Source organism: Akebia trifoliata, chromosome 4 (genome assembly GCF_017979445.1).
Source record: "Akebia trifoliata isolate Shusen 1 chromosome 4, ASM1797944v1, whole genome shotgun sequence".
Lineage (NCBI taxonomy): Eukaryota > Viridiplantae > Streptophyta > Magnoliopsida > Ranunculales > Lardizabalaceae > Akebia > Akebia trifoliata.
Window position 1 is genome coordinate 2802715 of NC_141378.1, and position 21515 is coordinate 2824229.

General features: G+C 34.1%; 3 protein-coding genes across 3 annotated transcripts; 2 read left to right on the forward strand and 1 right to left on the reverse strand.

Annotated features, from left to right (window-relative positions):
* The first annotated feature begins 6446 nt into the window (after positions 1 to 6446).
* On the forward strand, positions 6447 to 10754 carry LOC147402951 (Mitochondrial transcription termination factor family protein). The gene is made up of 3 exons (XM_086437536.1): positions 6447 to 6503; positions 8721 to 8796; positions 10038 to 10754. The coding sequence occupies exons 1-3, from the start codon at positions 6447 to 6449 to the stop codon at positions 10619 to 10621; spliced, it is 717 nt and encodes a 238-aa protein (XP_086293662.1). The 3' UTR covers positions 10622 to 10754.
* A 1609-nt stretch (positions 10755 to 12363) lies between these two features.
* On the forward strand, positions 12364 to 14425 carry LOC147402952 (gibberellin-regulated protein 2-like). The gene is made up of 3 exons (XM_086438372.1): positions 12364 to 12521; positions 12938 to 12986; positions 14057 to 14425. The coding sequence occupies exons 1-3, from the start codon at positions 12366 to 12368 to the stop codon at positions 14236 to 14238; spliced, it is 387 nt and encodes a 128-aa protein (XP_086294498.1). The 5' UTR covers positions 12364 to 12365; the 3' UTR covers positions 14239 to 14425.
* Positions 14426 to 14739: 314 nt separating this feature from the next.
* On the reverse strand, positions 14740 to 20814 carry LOC147402953 (DNAJ heat shock N-terminal domain-containing protein). Its single transcript, XM_086438371.1, has 10 exons — positions 20227 to 20814; positions 20051 to 20128; positions 19774 to 19876; positions 18914 to 19002; positions 17944 to 18055; positions 16923 to 16976; positions 16723 to 16771; positions 16278 to 16378; positions 16026 to 16144; positions 14740 to 15595 (listed from the first exon to the last, which is right to left on the reverse strand). The coding sequence occupies exons 1-10, from the start codon at positions 20646 to 20648 to the stop codon at positions 15259 to 15261; spliced, it is 1464 nt and encodes a 487-aa protein (XP_086294497.1). The 5' UTR covers positions 20649 to 20814; the 3' UTR covers positions 14740 to 15258.
* Positions 20815 to 21515: the final 701 nt, after the last annotated feature.

Consider the following 21515-nt stretch of genomic DNA (forward strand, 5'->3'; position numbering starts at 1 on the left):
ATTGTTGGGAATTAAAAAACGGCGATTATTTATAGTTATACCTGGATAAATGAAATTACAACTTCACCCTTGAAATTTTGTTTAAATATCGTATTATCTGATTCAGTTATACAAGTTTTCAAGTGCTTGTAAATTTGCCACGTGGACACGATCAGATCTATGAGTACCATACTCTACCTTACAATGGCTTCCCCCTATTGCTTCACTTTCGAAATTAAATTTTATATCGAAAATGCCCTTTAAAAAAATCTGTTTTTATCAAAATACCTTCACATGTTTATTCTCAAGGTGTATTCTAAGGGCACAAATTAAGAAATTCCTATTGTATTTGAACATTTTCATCATGATTAAATTTTAAAAATTCAAAAATTAAAATAACTTTTTGATTAAAGTTATTTTATAAATAATAATAAAGCTAGAGACATGGGTTCAAATCCTGCCAACACCAAATTACAGAATTCATTAATTGACAATAATAATAATAATAAAATAGAAAACAAACAAACAAACCAACTTTGAATAGGAAATGAGTTTTCATGTTGAAAGGTAATTCTCATGAAACCCAATTGAAAATTGACTGTCAATAAATTAATTACATTCCTTTATTTTTTTTATTTGTCTAGAATCACATCGTTTGTTATTAAAAGTGTACTCATATTTACTTTACTATCCCAATCCCCTCTCTTTTAGGTCTTCTTTTCATGTCAACTTGAGTATTTCTTCTACTTAATTATGTAATTAGTCTTTGTTGAACATCTCTAAATTCTCATGGGTTAGTCAATTAAAAAGAGTGTGCTAAGTGACATAATTCCAAGGAGTGACTTATTGCAAATAACAAATATTTTTTCTCATGTATGCATGAATCCCAAACTATTTTAATAAAATTTTGTGTGTGAATATGATGAATTTTTGTGAACAAATAAAAGAAAAGAGTTGCGTTGGAACGACCTCAAGATTGTACCTCATATCACACTTTCACGTCAAGATGTGCTATATGAGGTACAATCTTGAGGTCACTTCAACATTATTCAAAAGAAAATTGTGACCAATGATGAATTCTTGTGAATAAAGAAAATAAAATAAAAAAGTTACAAAAAACTATTGCAGATGATGGATGGAATTGTAGTGATCACTTGATTTAATTACAAGAACCTTGATGGGAATATAAGGAACAAATTAAAAAATTATAATTAAAACAAAATCTAACTAAGATAGTCTTCTAACTTAATCCAAAACTAATATTTATCATCAATGACATGGAGTGTTGATCTACACATTATTATAATGCATCATCACATTAATATTATAACATCTTTTCTCAACTTATGATGATCAACAATCATCATCATTTAATTTACTAAAATCAGTAACCTATTATAAATATACTCTAAATTATTAGTACTCCATTATCATGATTGGATTATCAGAGGGAGGTGCAATGAGGTTATTTTATTTATTTGTTTGTTTTTTTGTGGGCAATGGCTGGCATTCTAGGAAGTTCCTCTTGGACCATTGGCATTTACATGTTGATTATAGACACAACATGACACCAAGAATGTTGTAATGGCATCACTCTGTCTATATTATATACATGACTCAGTAAGGGTTCTTTCATTCATGCAAACCACTATAAACAATTGCAAGTTCTATTCATCTTTGTTTTTTTGGCTTTGACTTTGGCTTTGGCGGGACCAATCATTTAAGTATGTGTTCAGTAGTTAAATATAGTCACCTTTATGTAGAGGGATATATAGAGATTCAAAGGTGTGACCTGAAAAATAAATACAGTCGCCCTTACCATCTCAACTTACCCATCCGAACAATGAATGTGTACTTAATATTCTTTGTGATGATTATTTTTTCTAAAAGCAATTGATATTGATACTTTTACTAAAAATAAAAACTTTTATTATAGCTACCCCAATCTTTACTTTTGCAATGTGAGTATTGTTGATGCAAATCTATTTCATATGATTTTTTAAAATTATAAAAGTGATCAATTATTTTCACCACCTCGTATTGATCGTATTCTATCACTCAAAAATAATATTTTTGGAAAGATGATAAAGATGGGAGTATTTCGGTCATTTTATATTGGTCTCACAAAGAAGACACTAGTCAAGGCGTACTCCCAAATTACACAACTTTTTGAAGGAAAAAGAGAAATAATATGGGCAAAGCATCATTCTCTTATTTCTTTGCAGCATTGAGGTTTGGTGTGGTCGTTGTCAAACGTTCTAATGTTCCACGTCGAATTGTGTCACCCACATGAGTTGCTCATTTAATGTTATTGTTGGTGACAGCTATTATTTCCATCCAAAGAAATCTAAGCACTCAAGTTCAAGTGTCAACAAATGGAAAATTTTGGTATGAACAATACATCAAATTTTGAATCTATAGGCGTACAGAGGTCACGTCCCATGTGTCACGGTCGTCCCTGACATAGCAACTCTTTCAACACTTGAAGACAACCATCTATAAACAAGACTAAAATATCCACAAAGACACGCAGCACAACTTAGGAAGACACATAAAAGGGGAAAATATCCAAATAGAGCACTTCTATTAATGATCATTGTTAATTGAGTCTTGTTCGGGTGACCTCAAGATTGAACCTCATGTTGCACATCTTGACATAAAAGTGAATAAGAACCATAAATATTTTTCACTTGTATATCGAGAAAAGCATATATGGTTCCATATCCTTTCAGGCCAGGCTGTGCAATGTAAATTCCAATCTTGAGGTCACATCGGCATTATTCTTGTTAATTTACAAGGCAACACACGTTATACAGGGACTTGTTACAAGGAGACTCTTGACATGTACTAGGCAATGGCATTAGCCAACTTAGATGTTCAAGCTTATTTTTCAATCTTCACCCCTCCCTCAAAGAGGAAAATAAGATAGAAGGAACACGTATAATTTCCATGATAAGAAAAATCCTTCTCGACGAGTCCGTCAAGTTTTATGATGTAGTACAATGTTTTCTATTGGAGTGCAATGTAGGATTTTGTGGTGTTTGGGTGTATAGTATTGCTAAGATTGTCAATAAGTGTCATCAAATAAATCAACAAGCGTTGAACGTAATAGTCAAAGCATCTCTTCAAAAAGGGAGAGATCTTGAGTTCAAACCCCCTCGTTGCTACTCATAAGGATTTGTCCCTACTTACTTGGTATGTGTAATTTATGGGAATATTATACGTACTCGAGAGATTTGGGCTAAGATATAATGATCTAAGAGACCAGTTGTCTCACCTTTGCTAGTCGGGCCTATGGGTCTGAAATCCCTATCATCAATAAAAGAAAAGAAAAAAAAAAATTAAGTGATATCAAATCAAAATGGGGCATTATGTATAAAGTCAATATTAATATAAAGTCGAAGCCATCACCAATTATCATCATATTTCATCCCTTCATTGGGTGGTTGAGACCCACATGTTCGAGTAGCACACACCCAAACACAAAAAATTTGTATTAATTGGATCACGCTGAGGTCAATCTTCTGAAACACATGAACAAGACAATGGCACTATGGAATCATCCACCAACAATAACATTATTAGGAGTGAACTTTTTATGTGGGTCCTTTTTCTCATGCAAATAATGAGATATATTCACATGCGATGGGGACCTTGTTAGCAATCTCCCATTTAATTCTTGAAACATTAACAAATTTTTCATTTTTTTCAATGAGAGTATTATTCTCAAGATTATTGAACTATTTTGAATAATTCACGGATTTTAAGTTTAAAAAGAATAAAACGTTGTTTTTACAACTTTTACGAATTTTTATGAAATTAGGTGGAAAAAAAAAATGCTACTATAACTTGTTTTATGTTGCAAAGTGTAAACTTGTAACTTGTGCGTAACACAAGTCGACTTTGAATCGGCCATGTTTCAAAATTTTGGAGGAATCCACATTTTTACGTGACAAATTTCCTTTTCATCTTTAAAAAAATCCTCTACATTTATTTGAGATTACACCTTAAGTTTTCAAATGGATGATTTGTCCCTTGACTTTGGTCTTCTTTTTAAAATTAATGGAACAATTACTTCAATGTCCTCATTATCACCACCATCATTATTACAACTACCTTCACCATTACCATTAACATTACCAATTTCATCATCACCATCACTATCATATGGCCGAATTTTTGGTTTTCAAAATTTTTAAAAGAAATGGATAATACATGTATGAAGCATATGTCGCATATTTAAGTCGGATTTTTGCAATCCAAAATCGAATAGAACTTGATTTTTTACGAATCGATTATTTGCCGTATTTCAAATTGCTAACGAGGGGTAGGGATCCATCGGCCCCACGAATTTTTGACACACCAATTGAATTTTTGACATAATAAAATCATCATAATGGATTTTTTTCAGTCGTAGGATTTGGTTAATTTGTTACAAGTGATTTTAAGTAGCTAGATTGAGCATTTTTGGGTATTCATATCCAATGGTTAGAATTGTATAATCACTAAAATGTTTTAGTATGATTAGTGGATTAAATATTCATGAATCAATGAACTTGTATGGCATATGGTATTGTTTTTTTTTTTTTTTTTATGTATTTATACGTAAACATTTAAATAAATAAATAAACACAAAAAATTTATTCGGATTATTGCTTCAAAACAAACATATATATGTAAAACTACAAATTGAAGAAATCTTATGCTTTCCAAACTCAGTTTCTCATCATGTATTGGTATCTCTAAGACTGAGCGGACTCATCCAAGCCATCTAACATGGATTGTTAATTCATTTGCTTTAAAACAGTTAAAACATTTTTAAAGAGATACATTTACAATTATGATAATTATTGTTAATTTTTATTGAAAGTTGGACTAATAGATCTTCCAACCGGGGATTAGCTGAGATGGTAAGAAGCAACTGGGTATGCTCCCCAGGTCGTGACTTTGAATCTTTATATGACCCTCTACAAAAAAGCGGCACTTAACTGACTTTAGGTAACATTATGGGATGATACGTGTAATCTGAGGATCAGTCTTATTAGATAAGGTTGGTTGTTTGGGTCGACCATAGTCTGATGGACCAAACTGGGCTGACCTGCTACCATAGGGATCACCTCGTTATCAAAAAAAATAAAAAATAAATAAACAATAAAAAATACTTTCACGAATATTATACATATTTGAATTTGACTCAATGCAATTTTATCGATTTAGCCAAGATTTCAAAATATAGAACAAGTCATCTCATCTCGGATTTCAAACGAGTCAATGTGATGCATGATTCACATTAACTCTCTCATTTGGTTACCTCGTAGACTAAGTTGACTCATCAATCTCCAATGAGTTTTAAAACCATGAGATTGATATAGATAATGTTTTAAATAAGTCATTTAAATTGATTTAATGTTGTATGTAACTAATTGTAATTTTTGTTATTATAAGGTGGATTAATAGATGTTTGAGGTACAAAATTTATAAATTTTATAAAACAAATATTCAAATTAATAAAAGGATATCCTATTGGCACACCGACTTTTACTTACAACACACCAATCTTTTGAAATGATCAACGTTTATATAAAATTAAATTTTATAAAACACAAAACATGGTTGACTCAGCCAAACTCGGCCGATATTTTTAAATTTTGGACGGATATGATGGACGATTCCCATTGACCATCTCGCGCTAGTGCCTTGAAAAGGGAGACGACTCGACCGAGTCATTTTGGTCTCGGACGAGTTTTAAAACCATGGCACAGATAGTTTGTATTCTCCACGCCTATAATATGAGGCACACGAACGTTTGAAGTGGGATCCACCGATCCCACTCCTCTTTGCTTCCAAAAATTTCTCTCCTCTATTTTTTTATTAAAAAAAAAAAAAAAAACTATAAAAAGGGGCAAACAGGGTGTTCTTCACTAGCTTCAACCTCTATCTAGAATCGACCGTACGAATTGGAGGGATTTACAGTGAAGTGGAAAGACAATCTTTTCTAGGTAGTAATTTATTATTGTATTTTGATCCTATTTTCATAGACGGCTTCAAGAAATTTTCTCTGTTAATTTGTTGATTCTTTGGAGGCAATTTGACGTTTATGTACTGTAAGCTAATCTTTTTTTTTTTTTTTTTTTTTCTCTCTCAATTTTCGTTCTCATTTGAGTTGTTTGATAATCTCATAACTTTAGTAATAATTTATATTTGGTTGACCGATTTTAGATTGAGTTATAGCGAAAGTGTTTCTTGAGGAATTAATGAAACTTGGTGGTGGTGGTGGAATGAAGAAGTTCAGAATTCCTTTAAAGAAAAAAGGATTTGTTACTTGTTTTGGGAAAACATTTAGAAATTAAGAAAATTTAGAAAGATACAAAATAAAAGAAAAGAAGCGAAAGAGAGTAGCAAATAAAGTTAGATATAGACGTATCATGATCTTTATAATTAGTTGGACACTAGAACGGGTGAGAAAGATGTCTACAAGTGGACACCATCTTAGATGCGATAAGGGCGAAGATGAGAATGTTTTGGTAAATGATGAAGATATTGAGGAAAGATGATAAGGTTATCTTTAGAAATGATTAAATGAAGACTACACGGAATTAAGGTAAAAAGAAAAAAATCTGGCAAAGTTGAATGCTTGTTAGCCTTTAGGACCGCATGATATTTCGATAGAAGTATAGAAATACGGGGAAAGTATTGGATTGTTCTGGCTACCTAAGCTTTTCAATAATAATTTGAAGACAAAAGATTCGAAACATACATACACAAATAAAAAGAGGCATACATGTTGTGTAAATGTCTTGTATTCTGTTGTGCCACGAAGAGTTGCAGGGGACAGTGCCGCCTACCCCAAATTTTTTAGGGATACGAAAAGGGCAATCATGTAATATTTTCATAAGGATTTTCTTTTTTGGGGGGTTTCTTATTTGGGGAGATTTATATGTTTTGATAACTCCTGGTTTATAAATAGAGTTCTCTAGGATTGTAAAATTTAAGAGAAAATAGTGATTGTTCTTGATCTAATCCATGGACGTAGGCACATTGCCGAACCACATAAATCATTGTGTTTTGTGCAATTGTGTTATCTTTGTTGTTTCGTATTTTCACAATACATAGCTGCACTAACTATTGGTGTATCAAACGTACTTATAAAAAAAAGTATCAAACGTATGAGTCACCATTATGAAATAATGGAGAAGCATTATGGAGCAAGGTGTAAGAAAAAAATCCAAATATTAGATATTCAATTTCCTTTATGTAAGGGTGGTCAATCATATGGGCAGCTTTTTTACTTAATAAATTTTTTTTTTTTTTTGGATGAATGATCTGCATTTGGAGAAAATGGAAGGAACTCCACAAGCTTCTTATTGACTCAGATAATATTTGACAAAGTATCCGAAAATTTAATTTGGTGGATATACGGAAAGAAAGGAGTCCTATGTAGATATAATGAAATAAGTAAAGACATGTATGAGAGAGTTGTCACTAGTGTGAGGATAAATAGTGAGGTGACAAATGAATTCCCAGTTACAACTAGTTTACATCAGTGACATGCTTTGAGTCCTAATCTTTTTGCGCTAGTTATATATGAAATGTCCGTTGTTTTATGTTATTTGTAAATGATGTAGTGTTAGTTGATGAGAGTAAAGATGGAGTCAGTTTAAAATTGTAAGTCTGGAGAGCTGATTTGGAGTTCGTGGTCTTTAGGAACAAGTAGGTCCAAGGAGATTATATGGGATGCAACTTTAGTAAGACACATATAAAGAATAATGGCCATAGATTTTTTTGGCTAAGCAATACCCCGAAGAAACAATTTTTTTACCTTGGTTCTATTGTTTACAAGTTTCGAGAGATTGAAGAAGATGTTGTCTATGGAATTAGACAACAGTAAGACTGGGTATGCTTTTATGGAGTTGAGTGTGGGATAATCAAGAATGGTATGTTATGGATTGAGCTTTGTAGAGGCAAGGAACCTGAGATGAATGAGTGGAAAAAGAAAGAACGAAAGATAAAAAGCATTACTGAGCTTGTTATATGGGGATCTTCATAATTGGCACTCTATATTTGTATTTTCATCTTGCCAAAACTCCATTTGGGAGATTATTTTCCAATGAAGGTCCATTTTCAAGCAATCCATAGAAAATGAGATTTTTCTAGGAAAACTACCCCCCACCCAATTTTCATGCTAACTAAATGAATTCAAGTGTCAGGCTTGCTGATTTATAGAATTTGGATTTTTTATTTGCATGTACTAGAATAGTTTCATAGCTTTATCATAAACCGATATTTTATAGAAAGGGAGGGCCAAGGGTGTTGCTTAGACATGTTAGGAATATACAAATTGTCTTGTCACAAGAACATGGTTTTATGTTATCAATAGAAATTTGGGAATGGTCACACTTAAATTTATGTTATGTTTAGCTAAGGAAATAATGAGAATATTGTCTCACCTGAATCAATGTAAAGTGGAATCTGACATCTGTTTTACACAAGGTCTTCCTTCATGTGGAAGACTGTTGGATTATCAGTGACTGTTAACTCTACACGATGAGGAATTGTTGTGTTGCTTTAATTTTATCTTTATGTTTGATTACAATTTTATAGAATCTATGTATTTCCCGTGGCATGTGATTTCTTTATCTGTTTTTTTTTTTTTTTTTTTCTGGTAACTATAAAATTTTATTAATGATCAAATAAACCAGAGGCCGAGTGGCCCCTTAACATCTTTTCCATTAATTTGGCAGTGCAGGGATGCTGGGAAGATCATTAGCTTCCCCAGTGCTGACCTTTCAATCTTCAACACATTGTTATTCTTCTGCTGTGAGTCTATTTTCTCCATACTTTATACTTGTAACCTGATTTAATTTTTCTTCAACTATTACACCTAGTGGTGGTAAAAAGGTTGAATGAAGTTATAGGGTGCTCAGGTTTCCTTGTATGCAAGATGTGTATCCAGATTTTCATTTCTTTTGGATCAAAATATTCATAAATATTTAAAAAATAGAGAAGAAAAAACTGGAAAATTCTATGTTAAATAGGTTTCGAGTGAGGTTGAGATCACATGACAGTTTGATTTTTTGGTATTAATTAGCATTCACAGAGACCTAATTTTAGCAAAGAGAGTGCCAATACCTTCAAAATGGTGCATTTAACAAAGCTAGCATGGTTTGTATGGCCTTATGTTACCAAGTTCCCACAATTTTCTGTGGGAGCTTGTGACTATCTAATTTTCAGAATTTAAGCTTACCATGTGCAATATGGTGACTCATTTGTGCCGGCATTGAAGCGGATCATTCTTCACAAGGTGCCTTGTGGAGGGATGTCCAACCAGGGGCGGAGTGAGGATTTTACCCATGTAGGGGCAACTAAGAGTAGAAATTTTTTTTGTGGGGGCAACTTAAAATAAAAAAATATTTTGTGGGGGCAATAGTGGTGGATTTTTTCATCTGCCGCTAATATCTGTTGCAATAGCTCATTAATCTATAGACTTCTAAAATTCTTGTGGGGGCAAGTGCCCCCACTGCCCCCAATGTAAATCCGCCCATGTCCAACTGTTTTTCTCATCCAACAACAGCATATGATTGCTATAATGGTTCACATGTGTGCTGGTTTTGGGTGCTTATAGAGGAAATGTATTGTCTTGTGTCTACGAAGTCTTTTTTTTTTTTTAATTTGTGTTTCCTCTGAAGGAATTTTTTTAAGAGTTAGGAGAGGTATTTTTCAAGGGAATTTATTGTCGCTTTTCGTCCCTTTTTTTTGGGGTGCAAAAATCTTTGCTCCATTGGATTATTTTTCCAACGGATCAGTGCCTAACAGGCATACCTGTGATCAGTGCCCATCGAAAGTAAAATATGTATGCACAAACATGGAAAAATGCCAACATCCACGTAATCATTCATGCATACTTAGATACATAAGGTGCATTCCTCTCGCTTGCTGGTCTGAATTATTTATTATTATTGTTGTTATTCATGCGTACTTGAGATACATAGATGCATTCTTCTGACTTCCAGGCAGAATTGATTTTTATTTAACCATCTGTTCTATTTCACTTATTCCAGTTAGAAGTCGCAACATTTACGCCAAATCTTGCAATAGTGAAACTGAGTTTTTCACATGGATAACACCAAATGCTGTCCACGGAAGGGCCTCCATCTCAGTTTTCACATATAATAAGTGGAAATTACATTCAACCACACAAATCCAGACCGTAGTTTTGGACGATGGAGAGAGGAAAATGTGGGAAGAATGCAGACAAGCCCTTTCTGCATTCAACATAAGTGTCAAGGACGAAGACACAATACTTGGAAAAGCATTTGGACATGTCCATTCTCCTTATTGGGGTGAAGAAAGAAAGAAAGAAGTTCCGAGACTTGAACTTGTGAATGAAATATTAGATTTTCTGCGATCTTTAGGTCTTTCAGATGATGATCTTTGCAAGTTACTAAAGAAATTCCCAGAGGTGCTTGGATGCAGTCTCGATGAGGAGATGAGGAACAACGTACAGCTTCTTGAGAAGGAGTGGGGGATCAAAGGGAAGTCTCTGCGAAACCTTCTTCTACGTAATCCTAAAGTTCTTGGATACAATGTGGATTGTAAAGGTGACTGTATGGCCAAATGCACTCGCTGCTGGGTTCGATTTTAGAATTCTGAGCTTTATCTTGTAATTCTTCTGTATACGTGGATTCAAAAATATTTTTACAAACTTCCCTTACTATCCTTATATTGTGATTGTCAAATACACAATTATTTCTGAAGGAATTCTCTTTCCTAGAAAATACCAATGGCATGTGATTCTCCTAGAAGGAATTTGAACTTATGTTTCTAACATTACATTCGTGAAGGTGGGACGGGAGCGATCGTGTTGTTGTATAGGATGGAGTCTAAAATTATTGGACTTTTACTTATGTACAATTGAGTTTCACTCTGATACCAATTGTTGGAATCTGAGACCCAACTCGCCCATACTCTGATTTTGGCTATCGTAATAGAGTGCCTAACATAACGAAATCATACAAGAAATTTACAAAATGATAATTATGATTATTAATGAGAAAATAGCCAGTATTTATAATATTTTCTATTTTTAATTTATGTGTTCATCATCTTTTGGAATAAATTATAAATAATTTGCAAATATGTAAAAGGTCATAATTTTTATTGAGGGGTTGTGAATTGCACAATTGTTGTTACTGGAATATTCGGAGAATTCATGAACACTTTGTGAATTATTTGATGAATTACTAACTACAGGTGGAGGAGGTCCCACCCATCAGAATGGTCAAATGATCCTAACCATCCATTACATGATTTTTTTGCTAAAATCAAAATTGCTAATTAGAAATCAAGACTACGTAAAGAATGCAAAATGGTGACGAGGAAAACTTAATTTGTGGTCCATGAGCAGTTTTTGGCTCCATGTCTTGGGAAGAATCTTTTTCTTGCTGGCTATCTAGGGTCGCACTTAGGGTATCTTTCTTGCTTGCTTTCTAGGGTTTTACTAAGTGTACCCTTCACACAGCTATTTAAGGTTAAGTGATCATGCTGCTTTCTTGAATTTGACATCCACTAACCTTAAAAGGGATGAAATCTCAATGTGTTTTTCTTATTTTCTAAGAGTTTTAGACTGACGTCAACTTCATAAAAGTATGTTTCGTTTGGGGAGAATGTATTAGGTAGAAATGACAAAATCACTTTTCTTTGAATCACTTTATAGTAATAATATTGCAAAATTGACCACATTCTATATTCTAGAGACTCCGAAAGGTAATTTGGTTAACCAAAAATACGAGAATATGATCATCCAAAATATATATATACACTTAAGTTCCATAAGATTCTTGTAGAAAGTAAAAGCTAGAAATGGGTCGAAGCAACTTCTAGCTTTTGCTTAGGTTTAATTTCTCACATTTGCAAGAAGTGGTTTTATTGTCATTTGCCAAATAATAATTTTTGATAAAAAAAAAAAAAAAAAATCATTTGTTTTGAGGCCAGAGGCATGAGAAGCAACTCCAAACATATTTTTAAATTCTAGTTAAATATCGCATGATCCAATCCAATCCAGTGGGGGCACTTGCCCCACAAGAGTTTTCAAATTCTATGGATTAATGTGCTATTAAAACAGATTTTAATGATGGAAAAAGATATCTGCCATTATTATTCTCACAAAATATTTTTTCACTTTTAATTGTCCCTATAATTATTTTTGTCACTCTTAATTAGCCCTACATGAGCAAAATTCGAAAAACACTTTCATGTGAATCCTATTAGTTGGTGGACACGATGGAATTATTAAGCATCAAATGCATGAGAGGTGAGTTAGGGAAAAGTTGTCGTGAAGTTTAAGAAAATCAGCTTAAGTAGTTATCTACACGTAAAGATAATTGCCCATGACATATAAAAGGGTCTTTGTGCTTTTGCCCTCACATCTCCTCTCTGCCTTTCTTCTACTAAACCTCTCTTCACCTCTCTTTCTCTCGCTAGACATGGCCAATGCTAAGATGACTTTGCTGTTCAGCGTCGTTTGCTTACTCATCATGTTTGAGGTGCGTTATTTAAGATTGTTTAAAATGTATTTCATACATATAACAATGCCATGTCAATCAATCTAAACCGTCCATCACCAGAGCATCATTTTTTGTTGCATTTGTGACCAAAAAAGAAAAAACTGTACTCATGTAGCTGAATGGCCTAGTTTAGTGTGACATAAAGAGGTCTATAGATCAGATGGCTACTATGATTCCATTTTAATTGAGTTTCCATGGAGATGAAGATTGAATATGGTCAAATTTACTACTGTTTTAAGAACCGAATCCAAGAATGTAATTGGATTGAAATTTGCAAATTTTCCATTAGCCGTCAATGAATCTTCTCGCTCTCTCTCGACGAGTTTCTAAACCATTGCTTCATATTCTAGTGTTGAAGAAAGGTGTAGCTATTTACTTACTTTAAAACTTTTCAGTTACAAATCTACAGTGGAGGCTGGCTCGCAGTTGAAGGAGAAGAAATAGGTAAGAAAACATAAGGCTTTATATTTTATTATCTTTATTAAAACCCAAAGACTCAAATGTGACCATAGTAACAAAAAAAAGGTGATTTTTTTGAAGGGAAAAAAAAAAAAAAAAACGTGTTTTAAACACGTATTGTATCTCTCATGAGGAAAAAACATGACCTTTTCATTTGTGACTAGAAACGCCAATTTATTCTCTATTTATTTTTAATTTTTTTCACCTTTTTTTATGGGAAAAAAAAAATTAAACACTTTCTTGTTTTTTCAACGTAGGATTTGATATATAATAGAATTTGGTGATTCATAAATGTAAAAATATGAGATTTGATGATAATAACTTGATTTTATGAATTTTTATTAGATGTATAAATTTATTTTTTCCTTTATTTTTGACATTTTTTCCTAAGTTTTCCCTTGCCTATTAAAACCCATACTGTGACTTTGTGACTATGGATGTAACTGGATGAGTCAGCTTGATGACTACAAGATCACTCGATAAGTTATAGCAGGAATTAAAGAATATTGCCCCTCCCGTCAGGATCCCGGACTTATGAAAAAGACTTGCACAATTCTGACCGTTAAAACATGAAATCCAATACTTCAGGATATACCATGTATCCCAAGGATATACCATGGATCTTCCTTCGCTTATATTCAATCTATTGGATTTTGTGTTTTAACGATCAAGATTACGTGTTTTTATGAGTAAAATGAGCCGGGACAAATGAATGGTATTTGTTAATGGTTAGGGGCTTGTTTGGATGGAGCCCAAGACAGAATTACCATGACCCAAACCGCGTTTGGGAGTCTCTTTACATTTATCACTGTTTTTTTGACTCACCATAAAAACTTATTCTCATACAAACGGGGCCTAGGCTTCCATGGATTTACCTAACAGTTTACATTGCAAGAACTAAAATCAGGAACAATGAATCTAATTTCCCCATTTAACTCTATCAAAATAACCATATCTTCAGATGTTTTTACGTTCAATACCAAATAAGAAAGCAATTGAGCGAAAATAAATCCATTGACTAATGTGACTAATGATGCAATTTTACAACTATACAGACTGTGGATCTGCTTGCAACTATCGATGTAGCAAGGCATCAAGGCACAAAATTTGCATAAGGGCATGCAACACCTGTTGTGAGAGGTGCAACTGTGTTCCGTCTGGAACATCTGGGAACGAAGATGAGTGCCCTTGCTATGCCAACATGACCACCCATGGTGGCAAGCACAAGTGCCCATAGAGATACACCCCTCCCTCCATCGTGATACACATAATTACAATAAGATCAAGAGAATTAAAAGCACAACCAAGCTAAAGGTTCATTATGTCTGTCTATCTATCTATTAAGGTGCAAATGTTTAATATCCATATAAATAATCAACCGTTAGTAGTTTCTTTAACAAGTGCAAATAATGAAACTGGATGACTTTGACTAAATTTCTCTCCATTGCTTCTTGCCTTACGTTTATGTTCAATGTTTAATTGGTTGATATTCTTGTGCAACCTTCAGCAAGAAATCTCATTTTACTTCAAAGAAGATACGAATTTTTAGACAAATCCCATTTCCGGTAAAAATCATTAAAATGCCCATGAAGAGCTGAAAAACACTCTTGAGAGAGGAAAATCAAACTTATTCTTCCAATACCTACTCCAGGCTTCGACTTCAGAACTACCCAAGAATTATTGTCTTGGAATTTTGAATCAATTTATACAAGAAATCAATTTATTTATTTTTATTATCAAAAACATAAACTACTGTCTATCACAGGGCATTCAATGATCTGACCGTCAACAGCCATCGCACTTTAAAGAGAACTTATAAAACAATATTTTATACGGAAAATACAAGTCCAAATTCTGATACATACTTGAAAGAGTATTTTAGAGATTATACCAATTTCCTGAGCAAATAGTATTAGTAACAATGAGCTGTGGAATTAGAGATCATTCTGATAAAGATGTAAATGTGGGAAAAGGATTTAGGCTGACAGATTTGAATTCTCTTCTAGCAGTATTTTATTTTCTAAACCAGATTTGGAGTCTCTTCTCTGTTTGGGTAATTCGAATCTGCAATTTATGATTTGGAGTTGCTTGTCTAATATAAATGGATCAAATATGACAAGCTCGAATCCACTCACGAGACCATCCACTCAATCTACCATCTTGGGATTTACACCACACAAATGCCGAGGATGATCCAGCAGTATGTACCTTGGAAATCCGTGTACACTTGTAACAAAAGCGGCTTCCCACCCATTTCCTAAAGAAAATTTCTTTGTATGTTTCCTGAGGAGAATCTGGAAGACAATCCCTTGACCATGCTCTCGGAATCAAGATTAACATTTTGGCGTCCTGCTGTCAAGTCCTTCTCACGATCCCAAGGTTTCCAAGGGTGCTGCCCTATCCACTCCTCTTTCTTTGGCTCTTGTTTGGATTTTCGTTTTGTACGACTGGATGCCTCTTCCTGGTGCTTCTGCACCAATGATTTCGAACGTTTGGCACGGTTGTACTGGTCCACTAAATCTGCATCGGAACTAGTTCGTTTCTTTTCCTCATTTTCAGCAATTGCCGCAGCCTCATTGTAAGCCTCTAGATAACTGCAAAAAGAAACTAAATGTGTCATCAAATCCCTAATAATGCAGAAAAACAGGGGTAATTTGGACATTTCCTCCAGGTTTTGGTGAGGATGTTTGGCATCTCAAGACCACATCTTCAGCCCTTGATTTATTACGCAAAGTCATTGATTTAAAAGATGAAACAATAGACAAAACAGAGTGTGATTAATCAATTCATGTGGAGAAAACGAGTGATCTTGTCACCGAACCCAATGATTCAAGATGAAGGGGTCTTTTTCCCTCTCTTTTTGGTGATTCTTTTATTGTGGTGGTGCGTAGGGAAGGAATCAAGGATTTTTGGGAAGATGTTGAAGGCCAGGGGGTATATCTCAAAAATTCACCTAAACCTGACCAGAAAATAAAGAATTGAAATGATACGTCAACACCATCTAACACCAAGTATGGGAATTACTTCATTTTTGCTTTCTTGGCCTTGTCTTGAGGAGCATCTGTCCAGATGCTGGTATCACCGCGACCTTCTTTAGCAGTCTTACTGAAAGATGTGGTAGACTGCATACTCACAACACCTGGCTGAAAAAAAAATAATAATAAGATGGAATGAAAAAAAACAAAAACAAATGAGTATTAAGATACCAAATGATAAGATGAGATCAAATCAAAATAAGTTGCAGAATCCACAATCAAGTCTGACAGATGCCCTTACTTTTCGTTCAGGAGGAAGTGTCGTCATCCACTCATCTCTCTTAGGTGGCAGTTTTAGTTCCGGTTCCGCGAGAAGCTCTTCATCACCCGCCATTGATATACCTGCCAATTTAACAAAGCTTTCATAATTTCATGTCAACTAAGTCAAAAAATGTCAATGTTTCCCTGTGCACCAACAAACACTTTCAAAAGCAAACTCTTTATGAGTTTTTTTTTTTTTTTTGTAAGGAGCAACTTGAGACTCAACAAAACCCTGGACTTCTATATCTATACTAGTTCTTAAAGAGGATACTTGGGTTTCACCACGGTAACCCCATCTAATAATGAGCAAATTGACCCAAAAGACAACAGTGAAGAATCAAGAAAAGACAGACACCCTACATGGAGTGAAAACTACTACGAAATAGAACAATTGAATCCTAATATTTGAGCAGAACATAGAAAACCTTGCAATCTTCTCCACTGTGCAGCTTCGCGAAGTGCTTTTAATTCAGCCTACAGTAGGCAAGAAAATATTTTAGTAAGATTATTAAAAAATTACAAATATAACTACCATAGATAACAGATATGTAGAAGAGGTCCAACATCATATAAAGGCACCGAAAACTTCCGAATATGGATGTATTTTGCTTGAAAGAACACACACCTTAAACTTCTCTTGCTCTTCCTTTAATCTAGTTATCTCGTCCATTGCTTTTCGCTGAAAAAAAGAAGAAATAATGTGGTTGATTTAAAGACTGTAAATCCTAAAGCCATCCAGAATCAAAATACCATATTGACCGTAGGATAGAAAACATGGCATACTAAATCAAGTTTGGTTAAACATAATTAAATGATTCAAATCCATGGGAGATTAAACCACAATGCAAGAGGCATCATAACAAGTTGAAAGTAAATATTCTGGTATCAAATTTTACATAAATGCCTGAGGTTGGTCTTAGAAGACAGATTCAGATAATGTAGATCTCACCCTTACTCCAAATTTAAAAATCCATGACATAGGAGTTTGCGCTTTGTCAAATCGCACTCCTATCTAAGCAAATTCATGCTCCAATCAAGACTCCAGGCTCTTTCTTTGAGATTCATACTTTAATAGTAAAAATTCATACTTTGAAATCAATGAACATTTTTTTAACATAATAACTGATTAGTTTTGTTTGTATTCATGAACTAGTCTAAGATAAAATGATTAATGACATCAATGGATGACAGTATTGACAGATTTATGAACTTTAAGTGTGTGTTTGAATGTATTTTGACCTCTTTAATCTTTCCACTGTACCATGTTTTCACTAAATTTTATTGCCTTCACATCAATGCCCTTGTTTTTTCATATAAGTCAATATTTTATATTATTCCTTGATTCTCCTCTCTTTATTCCATGATCTTGTGAGTTCAAAAACCCAAAGAGTCAAATCTTTGAACACATTTCAATATCATATACTAATTGACAATATATTCTGCAACTAGAGCACCCAAGCATACTAAGCCAGCTACAAACTCATGCATATAAATCAACAGAACTCATATACAAATGTTTTGGAATTCTGATCCTAACCAAAGGTAAAATTATAGAATCCATGAATACTATTTACCAACTAGTTAAGAAAATATTGAATTTAACAGATCAAAATGTCAAAATAACATTTTTCTTTTGATTCGCTCACCTTATCTGGATCTTGTAAATCTTTAAAAGCCTTGTTCAAAATGATGAATGCTTGATGGGCCTGAGGATGAGTACATTTGTCAGGATGAACCATTAGAGACAGCTTCCAGTACCTGAACAGAAACAGATGATAATACACAAAAAATATATCAAGAAGAACATCATCGTGGATACCTGTTGTGGATAAACAAAGAAGATCAAGCCCATTGAAGTGCACCAAAAGCAAATCTTACTAATAGATGAAGCACTCAACGTCAATGTTATCATCATAATCATTATCATCACATATGTGCCATATCCCAAATAATGGGTTGGCAACATGAATCCTACTTCGCCATTCCAACCAGTCTAAAGCTATTTCTTCCATTGAGGAATGTGAAATCAGATAATACCTCATTCAGATAGTACTAAAGCACTTCTCGTTGGTACCATCAGTGGTCCTTGTCATACATGCCCAAATCATCTCAATTGTCCTTTCTTTATTTTATCTTCTATTGATTTCATTACTAGATTCCCTCTAATGTACTCATTCTAGATCGTCATTCCTCATCTCTACTACCATCCATCCACCCAAATCTTAACATCCTTAAATTATGTGAATCATGATCAATAAAGAACATCAAAGTCTGTAGCAGGATGGAGAGTTTGGGTTCTAAAAAGACAAGATGCAACATTTTAATTTATTCTTTGCTTGTAGACACAAAGTGCATAATAAAATCCATCCCCTATGGGCATACTGGTCATATTGTTTCTTCAACAATGTCTAACATAAATAATTCTCAAGTATCATGTAACTAAAAAAGGGTGTGACATCACAGGGAGATAAGCTATGATAACATTCAACAGTAATAAACTTTCCCACGTTACCTTTTCTTAATGTTTTCAATAGACATCTTATGATTCACTCCCAGCACATCATAAGGGAGATAAGCTATGATAACATTCAACAGTAATTAACTTTCCCACCTTACCTTTTCTTAATGTTTTCAATAGACATCTTATGATTCACTCCCAGCACATCATAAGGACTCTCAATCTCAGCTCCCATGATTCTTGTGACCTGATCAAATCAATCAAGCAGGGTCATAAGATACAAAGCAATCAAAGAAGACGTTAATAAAAAAATAAAAAACTTAAATTTTTTCTATGTGAGTTAGCTCTATGCAGGGGCGGAGCTAGTAAGGAGACGGTGGGGGGCAATTGTCCCCATAGAACTTTGAAGATACCCCTGTAATTTCAACTATTTACACGCCCCATTTGCCCCCCCTCCCACACCTCTCTCCCCATTTTCCCCCACCCCCTCACCTCCCTCCAAATTTTGCCACCCTTCAATTTTTTGAAGATGACATTGCCTCTTGACTGGGCCTTCTTTCATAGACTAATTAGAAATGACCTAATATACTTGTTCTTCAACTTTCAATCAAAAACCTCTAAATTTCTCCCCAAAACCACTTATTTTCAAGCTCTTCAACTGTACCATTAACTATAGTTTGTCCCCACGACAAGAAAATCCTGGCTCTAGGGTGTATATAAATATTTTCTGTTGCTACTTTTCATCTCTCTCTCTCTCCAATTTTTTAGTAAAATATAACTAAAATGTGCACTGAAATGTGGACATTGCAGAGGCTTCTCAAAAGTTCCATGGCAGGTACCTTGTATCCATGCCAGACACCAACACATGTGTGTGTCATTGTTACATAGCAATAATTAAGGGTCCACAATTACAAAACTTGCTATAAGAAATTTGCTAATTTTAACTTTAACAAACAAACACGAGTCAGAAGATATCAAACAATTTGATCAAGGATGCATAACAAACATATTTCACTACCTCTTCAAACCGTTCTGCCTCATTTGCTGACTCAGCTTCAGCAACCATCGCAGGTGGTGGCGGTCCAATAAATAAATCAGTGTCAACCTCAAGCTCAGCATCCCTGAAAGTATCATGCAATTGCATGAGCTCATCATAATTTTTTTTTTCTAATAAAAGTCGAAACTTTCCCGAATTTATCCCAACTAATAATTGCTGAATCCGAACTTAGTTACTATGCTTCGGAGAAAAGCTATCATCATAAATTTCTGAAGAATCGATACTTCAGAATTAGTACCTTAGCTCAGAATCCGCTTCTGTTAATTTCGCTGCTGCTGCTAGTAACTCAGAAGACGGCATTTCAGGACCAATCAGCCTAAATCAGCCATTAAAACAAGCAAAATTATGAACAAAAAGCAAAAGAAATAATTAATTAAGCACCAAAAAAAAACCCATTCGTTAGCACAAATCTACCTTCTCCTTGGAGCAGAAGAATCGTCCTTCAAAACCGATTCTGAGAAGCGATTTTCATCGGCCTGATCTGTCGTTTGACTTAATTCCACATTTGATGGTTCGGATTGTACAAAATCTTCTGTAAACTGATCCGAAATCGGCTTCGTTTTCTTCTGCAATCTTCGTTTCTCTTCTTCTCTCCGCAATCTTCGTTTCTCCTCTTTTCTCCGCTTTTCAGATTTCTCGATCTTTTCTTTTTCCCTTCTAGACCCTTTACTGCTTTTCTTACGTCTTTCATCGCGATGGCGATGACGATGGCGTCTTGATCTCTTTTCTGAGCTTGTTTCACTATCAGAGATCGAAGCTGCTGATGATGATGAAGAACTGCTACTCGTCTCCTCCAAACGCTTCTTCTTACTTCTGAAGCTTCTATCACTTCCCATGTTGATGGTGACGCTTGGTTGAATTTGGGGATTAGGGTTAGGGGTTTGGAGCGATCCAAGGATTGATAAATAGAGAGAATAGGAAAATTGCTGGCACACATCAAAATATCAAATGGAGAGAAAATCACTTCTTCGTGTTATATCCATGACGGGATTAAGGGATGGATGTCTTCCTGAAAGCCCAAATCTGGGGGGTAATTTGAGTAAAATCTTTCTTTACATAGTTGCTATTGGCACCCCAACTTTCACTTATCACAACCATATTTATAAATTATTTATTTCACACCAAGATTAAAACACACTCTTTCAGGCATTCAAAAAGTTTGGCTCAAATTATAACCTCAACGTTACAAAATATTATAACAGTCCCGTTCAAACAATTCAAGTAGTTGTTTACAAATTATGATAAGGCTTGTACAAAATCCTAAACCACAAAAATAGAAATCTAACAAAAAAAAAATAAATGAGAGAATTTCTATTTGCAAACCAACTTTTACTTATTCTCAACTATTCACTTATTTTCTTTATCTTTAATTAGTATATAATAAATAAATTTTGGGGTGTCAATAATAGCTCTTAAGTTTTAAATTACCAAAATATCCTTTTATGACCTTTTTGTAATTCAGAGAAAATTTTCAAGTAATTACATGCATTTTTATTTATTCCGAAAGTGTTACAAATTGATAAAGTTATGACGTAGTGTTGACACTTTGATAAGCTCTATCGACACATGTAGCACTTTCAGTATTTTTGAAAACTTTGATATTTGAAAATTTTAAATTAATTCCACCCCCCCCCCCCCCCCCCCCCCGCGCACCACACACCATTTTTTGAGAGTTTGAAATTGGATAGATCTTCTCTGAATAC